Genomic DNA, 7,681 nt, shown 5'->3' on the forward strand with positions numbered 1-7,681 from the left:
TTCTGACTGTGTTTTCCAAAAGAGAGAACATAGTATGTTCACAGTTGTGCATCATACCACAATCCTTGATGGCTGGATCCAAAAAAAGGCCTGATGGCACCCTGACCCTACAAGGCAGGCAGCCTTCCCACTTCCCTGATGTTCGTTGACCTGAAAGACACAACTTGAATTGTCATCTTCCAGGAGCATTGTGCATTTTCTCTAAGAGGAAGCCAGGCCAGGAGCGGCGAGTCAGCAGAAGGCTGTTTCTCGTGCAGCTTTGCCTTTTCTAGAATGGGGCCAGGGCTTTTAGTTTGTGGCTTGTTTATTTTTTGCAGAATTTGGGTTTTTAGTTCAGACTCCTTAGTAAGATGTGGCCGGAGAAAGAGAACTGTGTCCTCCTCCTTGTACCACAGTCCTCCCTTTCCCTGTGCCATGGACCTGAAGACCAGCAGAGAAGAAAAATGAAATCCTCCTCACTGCAGACAGGCAGTCACGCTTGGATGATGTTCACTGAGGACTTGTTTGGAAACTAGGAGAGGGGAAAAAAAAAAGAGAGATAGGAGCCAGGGCTAATTGAATAGACTTCTTGCACAGGTAGAGGACAGAAGGAAGAGAGAAGCGGAAATGCAGCCTAAAGGCAAAACTTTTGTCCCTTGTGGAATAAAGAGCAGCCCTGCCTGGATGTCATCTCTCTGCCTTCTAAATCCCAGCCAGCAGCCTCATTCAGCCCAACGGCCAATGCTGGCTCCTGGGCCACAGCCCAGTCAGTACCAGCAAAACTACCCCTCTGGCTGGTTCTCCATCTTGTAGATCTGCCTCTGAGAACATCCTCAGCCACTGACATCGTTGAGGTGCTTCTGGAGATGGGGGCTGATATCAGAAACATCAGGAAGTTGTGCCAGAAAGAGACAAGAGAGGACAATAACCCAGAAGGTACAAGGAGATGGAGTGAGGAGACGTGGAGAAGGCCAGTGCTTGTTGAATAATCATCCTCAGAACCATGAGATCCTCTCACATTCTCTACTGTCTGTCTTCTGAGCCACTCAGAGCAAGTACTGAAAAGGTTCTCATATCTGTTTTATAGAAGAAAGGAAAGCACAGACAGGTAAAGTGCCTTCTCAAGGCATACAGCACAGCAAGAACAGAAATGAGCCCCACTTCCCACACCAGCCAAGAGTCTGCCCTCCCCACCTGACACCCTGCAAAAGAAAGCTTCCAAAATCAATTTGCAGTCACACAAGCAGAAGCCAAGCTTGGCTCTGTTTGGCTATGGCCATGCCAAGCTCTAAACTGACCCCTTCTCGCTAGAGCTTTGCCATAGCCCCTTCCATAGTCCAGGGACGACCAGTGCACGAACCACAGGGCTGCCCACCCTGGCTGCCCTCACCTTGCTGCGGAGAAGACCCCCACCCTGGTGTTCCGGCGTGCTATTTTCTGATGCACTCTTGGTTTTTTCCTTGTTATTATTGGGCTCATTGTCCTTGATAATGTCATACTGGCGGCAGAAGAGGGCAATGACACCTGAAAGGCATTAAGGAGGTATGGTCAGAGGGCAGAGTCCCCGTGCAGTCAGTATCATTCCTGTCGGAATCTGCCGTGCTCCTGCTACGCTTTCTTACCTGCACTGTGACAATGTTTCTCTGCACTCTGGCTCTGATTCCCACTTGTTCCCTCACCGGCCACCCCTTTGCTGCTACTGAGCTGACCTCCCCACAACACACATCTGAGCATGTCACCCCCATTCCCTTTTACTAAGCCTCTGACAGCTCCCTGTTCCTGTAGGGGAAAACAAAAGCAACAACAATATTTGCTGACCATATGCCAGGCCCTGTGCTGTGCCCCAATATACTCTCAATCCCATAACAACTCCAGGAGAGTTCCTATTATCATCCCAGGAAAGGTAGATAGTATTAAGGCAGATAACCCCAACTCTTTTTATTTCCCCCATTCCGCCCCCCCATTTAAAAAAAATACCTTTATACTTTAGGTACTTGTATTGCAGTTCCTTGATTTCTCTATTGACTTCCTATCATGGCAGATAAATTCTCCTAACGGCTCCCCCTACTTCCCTTTCCCATTACCCTAACAGTGTAGGATCACAATTTGCAGTTAATTCCCTATGTTTATACTGTTATGATTATATGAATACTATCTTGCCAAATCTAATAAAGCACCATAAGCAAACTTCCTCTCTTATACAACTCTGTTTTTCCTGCCTTCCTCAAGTGCTTGTTTTTCTATGTGCCTAAAGGAATATTTTGCTCGAAAACAATTCTACATTAGAGCCTGGCCTCTCAATCACCATACTCACAAAGCTTTTGAGCATGGTTTTCAAGTCCCTCAGAACTAATCCCAGTCAACTTGCGACCCAGTCTCAAGGGACATCAGAGTCAACTGGCCTAATACTGTAGATCATAATGGCAATGTTTTACATTCTGCTTTAATAAGTAGCCACTGTAGTCTTAAAAGCTTTTAAGTGGCCATCTAGGACAAACTATTGGTCTCTTCCCATCTGGAGCACAGACAAGTTAAAAATCAAAGACTTAAGGAATTAACTAGTTCAAAGGACTAACAGATCACAGAACTGCAGCCTCCATCAGCCTGAGATCAGAACTAGATGGTGCCTAGCTTGTCACTGTGAAGCTCTCTGTCTGATATGCATCACTGTAGAAAGGACTAGACACAGGGAGAGACAAAGTAAAACAAAATTAAAAATCACAAAGCCCAGACTTAGTGGTCTGACAAAGACAGGTGGAACTCCCAAGACAATGACTCTTTTTTTTTAAAAAATTTATTATGATGATGATGATGATGGTGTGTGTGTGTGTGTGTGTGTGTGTGTGTGTGTGTGTACCATCAAATCAGATCTGACTGGTACAGGAGGAGATTGTCCCTACTTCTCCAGCAGAGCATCTGGTGGATTCGAACTGCACACCTCTGGGATAAGACAATGACTCTTAGACACCTTCAGACCTACAAGTGAACCCATTCACAGAGATAACATTTCAGTCAAACAATAGACTCGCAACAACAAAGCAACTCAGTGCTAGAAATGACTCAGAGCTGACTCTGCAGCAGGTTTTTAGAGGCTGTAAATTACACAGGAGTAATTAATAATAATTTTTTTAAAAAATTACACGGGAGTAGGATGCCCATGTTTGTCCCAGAGTAGCTGGTAAATTCAAACCGCCTGCCTTTTGGTTGGCAGTGTAACTCCTTATCCACTAGGCCACAGTAATACCATTGAGGAAAGTGCTCCTCACAGCGATAAGCTATAGGAAACCAAAATGTCAGCATTTCCCCCAAAACAAAGTGCAGAAAGCAGGAAGGGGCAGAAAAGATGGACAAATGAAATGAGACATAGGGAGAAAAGAGTGCTATTCACAGAGGGTATTACAACTAATGTCACAAAACAAAGTATGTGTAAATCATTAACTGGGAAATTTTCTCTGTAAAACATTGACTCAAATAATAAAATGGGATTTTTTTTTAATATCCAGGCTACTTTACAGCCTATCTCCCTACTTTCCACTCTTTATCACTTTCTTAGGTGGCAGCAACTCTGAATCAAGACTGAGCTTAGTTTGTTTCTAGAACACACCATGCCTAGAATGTTGTTCCTCTTTCAGGTGTCTGGTGAACTCCTATTCATCCTGCAAAGCCCTACATACTTTCTGTGTCTTTCCTGATTGCTACTCCTAGTCCCAGAATTAACCACTTTTCTTTGTATCTCATACTTAACTCTACTTATCTCACTGAAGCACACTTAAGTATAGGTCTGGCTTCCTCCAGACTGAGTTCCTGCAACTAAAGATTTTGTCTTAGTCATGACTGTAGTCCCAGCATGTGGAGTGGAACAGGTGCGTGGTAAGTACAGGATGAGTATAAAGATGAGTGAAACTTGTTCTTTATCCTCAGAGAGCTCACAGACCAATGGAGAAAAAGAACTACTGGTCCAGCTAGCTTACACAACATGATAAAGAGAAGGGCTGGCAGGACTCATGGAGCAGGAAGGAAGAGGGGTATTCTAATGGAAGGATCTGGAGAGTCTACATGGAACCTGACTCATTAGAGCTGCATGGTTCTGAGGGTGTCCCAAGCCTGAGGTCAGGCTATGACTTCCCTGAGCTGTCCAGGCCTGAAGTCAGAGCAACCCAAAAGAGAAAGGAGAGGCTGCAGCCTTGGCCAGAAGATAAAGAGTTGAACGTATCTCCTCCATGAGGAGCTGGGGCCACTGCTGAGGGAGGCAAAGGACAAACACATAATCCTTCAGCTGTCAATGTGCTACTTGTTTTTTTTCCTCTTTTGGTATACAGCAGGTGAGAGAAGGGAGCAAACCTAATCTTCATAGTTGCCCCAGAACAGGACTTCTGTTCCCTCAGAGATCTCTAAGCACCTGACCCTTAGTTTAGGGGAAAGAAGGGGACTGGTTTGGGCCCTCCATTTCCCAAAAGGTAAGTGAATAAGGAAGCTCTGGTGGCATAGTCCATAGCGAGCTGCCCTGCTAAGCCAACAGTGACACTGCTCTGGAAGATCGAATCCACCAGCAGCTCCCGAGGCAAGAAAGGTGGACAGTCTCCTCTCATGCAATTTACAACCTCAGAAAACCTACTGGAAGGTTGGCTATAAGTTAATTCTGAGTCCATGGCAATGAGATGAGCTGAAGTGAATAAGAAGGGTCTGGAGGTCCTGACTCACCTGCCCACATGAACAGGACTACCACGATGATGAGCACCTCGCCTGTCCGTAACTGCTGGTTCCTCCCCATCTCCTTCATGGTCACCTCGTCTGTAGGGACAGAGACACTAGGTCCAAGGCTCCTTCCCTCTTCCAGCCACTTCTCTAAGGCCAAGCCCAAGCACTTGTAAGACAGTAAGGGATTACTTTCATAGATGCTCACACATCTGATGTCCAAGGGATCCAAGAAATGTCTTGATGGAGTGGCTATCATTTATATACTCTGAAAGTACATTTATATGTCCACTCTCCCAGGGGAACTAGTGTGAACCTTCCCCTTCAGGTATTGCTTTATTTGACTAGTAGAAGATGGCGTAGTTTCTAGTGCTTTCCTCAGGCCACCACTAGTCCAGTCCTGACTACGCTTACCCAGCCCTCTCCCTTCCTCTCGGTGCTAGGACCTGCCTTTGTTCTTAGAGGCCATCTTCTCAGCCTCACGTGGGGTCTTGAAGAGCACCGGCTCGCTAGCTGGACTCTGGCCCTGGATGGAAATGGCTTGCACATGCACAATGTACTCAGTGTCCTCCTCCAGGTCCCAGAGGGCACAGGAGCGCGTGGTGGTGTTTACCTCCTGGATAAAGCGCAGCATCCGCACATCTTTCTTCTGCAAATGATTAAAAAACCAATAAACAAAACAACAAAACAGAAAAACAAGCCCATAGTTGTTTGTGCCTCACCACCTCCCCCTTTGCCCACCTTCCAGTAGTCCTAGCAGGCTTACCCTACCATGCTAACTCCTTTACATACAAAATACTACCCATCCTGTCATCTCATTTCCATTGACAAATACAGAAACTCTGAAGGTTAAGGAAACTGCCCAAGACACAACACATGAATGGAAACTGGAACTAAGTCCCAAACGTAAGTCTGTCTGGGATCAAAACTTCTGCTCTTGATTCCTATGTTCTGACTGAACATGCCTAAACCCTCCCTCACTGTTTCATTTCTGGAGTCCCAATTTCAAGCCATACGTATAAGTTCCCATCTCTCTTGCTCCTCGTTCCTTTCTATTTCTTTCTTGCCAGGGCCCCTGGATGGTTACCTGCTGAGAGATGGCAAATCCGATGACAACTTCATCTTCTAAGACATCCCAGCTCACCACTGCTGAGTTGGCCTTGAGATGCCTGACAGTGACATTCACGGGGGCCGAGGGGCTTTCTGGGAGGTGGAGGGGCACCTGAGCCTGAGCAACCTCTGTTGCAAGGCTCAGGCCCATTACCTCATGAGGTAAGTGGAAAGAAGAAAATCCCACCTGAGATGGCCATGGGGGCTTGGGGAGTGGAGAAACCAAGGGCTCACACGGCTCAGGGACGTGAATCTTAGATCCTCAGAGCTTGAAGAGTCAAGCCTGAGTACCTAGGCTGCTGTGCCTCAGTGGAAGCCCCAGCTGGCCAAAAATGGGCCCCACCAGGAGTCTTGGGCTAAAACTGATGGAGTTAATGGAGGAACAGAAACAAGAGGAAGGACAGGTATAGAAAAGGCACAGGTGATCGGGGTGAAGGAGCTAACGGGGAGTTTGATGAGACCAGTGTTCTACAAAACTACACTCTCAAGTGAGTGACCTTGAGGGAAGGAGAAAGACCTGGGGGTGAAGAAGAGCCAGCCTGGGGTACATGCCATCATGGAAGTGAAGAGTAACAGAGGAGCCTCTCTCAGGCATGTGGTGATCCAGGCAGAGAAGAATGAAGCTTGGGGAAGGGTCTGTGTGTGCTCTGCACCAGATCCCACCAGCCCCCAGAGGTGGAGAAGCCAGGAGAAGACAGAGGTCACTCACAGCAGAGCCTCTCAATGGAATCAACGGGATAGGGCAGGGCCTTTTAGATGGAGAAAGAGGTTGAAGAGGGGTCAGTGGTGAGAGGGGTTAGCAGGAGAGTGATGGGGAAGGTAGAGGTCAGGAAGACGAAGCCCTCTAGGAGAGGGGCAGGGGGCTTGCTTGGAGGAGTCACACAAGCCTCTGCATCCTCCATGAGGTAGGTGCTGCAATGGGAGGGGCTGGGCCTGAACTGTGCCCCTTATTCCATGGGTGAGTGGACCAGAGGCCCTCTGGCCTGGAGAAGGCAGAGCCAGACATGGAAATGACAAAGACAGAGGGACACAGACAGGTGGAGGCAGACAACAAACCACAGAAGAGACGGGTGAAGTGTCAGAGACAGAAGACAGCAGAGAGCGAGCACTGAGGCAGAGAGTGATGGGTACAGGGAGCGGTGAGCAGGCAGCAGCCAGGAGGACACAGATGGGGCGCAGGGAGAGGCTGGGTAGGGATGGCGCCAGACCCATGGGGGCAGCCAGACACTGCACCAGGCTCAGAGACTGAGCAACACCCACCCAGTTCCCGCTCAGGGGGACGAGTCCCAGCCCCCTCACATAGGTTCATGCACAAGTGACCCCTGCCTGTTCGGCTCTGTCCTGCTGATCTGGCCTCCAGAGACCTGAGAGGTCTTTGGGGACAGGGGAGGAAGGCCTAAGGTGAGCAGTGGCGAGCAGGGGGAAACGTCCTCAGGTGCCCCCTGGGCCAGAGAAGGGAGCTAATAGACCTCAGGCGAAAGCTTCTGGTCAAGAGGGATTAGGGATTTAGAGACCACAGACGCCAAGCAAACGCAGGGCTTGTGGGAAGGGTCTTGGAGCTTGAAAAATGGATGTGGGGTCAAGAAGGTGAGGAAGAGGGCTGAGGGTTGGGTTAGGAAACAATGAGTAGGTCAGGTCACAGGGTCCCCTGGGAGTGAGGAAAGGAACTGCAGACTCTGTAGATGGCAGAGTGGGAGAGGAGCCTTCGCTGGTATCCAGTCCGCCCACAGCCCCCTGCACCGGCCCGCCCGCAGCCCCTGGCCCCGGCCCCCTTACCCGCCTGCACCAGCGCAAAGCAGATGCAACCCAGCCACAGGCGGAGAGCGGCGCGGGCGCTGGGCGGCCAGGCGCACGGCGGCCCGGGGCGCATGGCGACTCCTCCGGCCAGCTCGCTGGG

General features: G+C 49.1%; 1 protein-coding gene across 1 annotated transcript; it reads right to left on the bottom strand.

The window, feature by feature from the left end:
* Nucleotides 1–455: 455 nt before the first annotated feature.
* Nucleotides 456–7,654, bottom strand: FNDC5 (fibronectin type III domain containing 5). The gene is given in 7 exon segments (XM_006886570.1): nucleotides 456–511; nucleotides 1,278–1,360; nucleotides 1,362–1,503; nucleotides 4,681–4,770; nucleotides 5,125–5,323; nucleotides 5,762–5,877; nucleotides 7,561–7,654. Coding segments are annotated over 7 exon segments (780 nt in total).
* Between the last annotated feature and the right edge of the window lie 27 nt (nucleotides 7,655–7,681).

This window comes from Elephantulus edwardii, unplaced genomic scaffold (assembly GCF_000299155.1).
Source record: "Elephantulus edwardii isolate Elephantulus edwardi_28Jun2011 unplaced genomic scaffold, EleEdw1.0 scaffold00049, whole genome shotgun sequence".
NCBI lineage: Eukaryota > Metazoa > Chordata > Mammalia > Macroscelidea > Macroscelididae > Elephantulus > Elephantulus edwardii.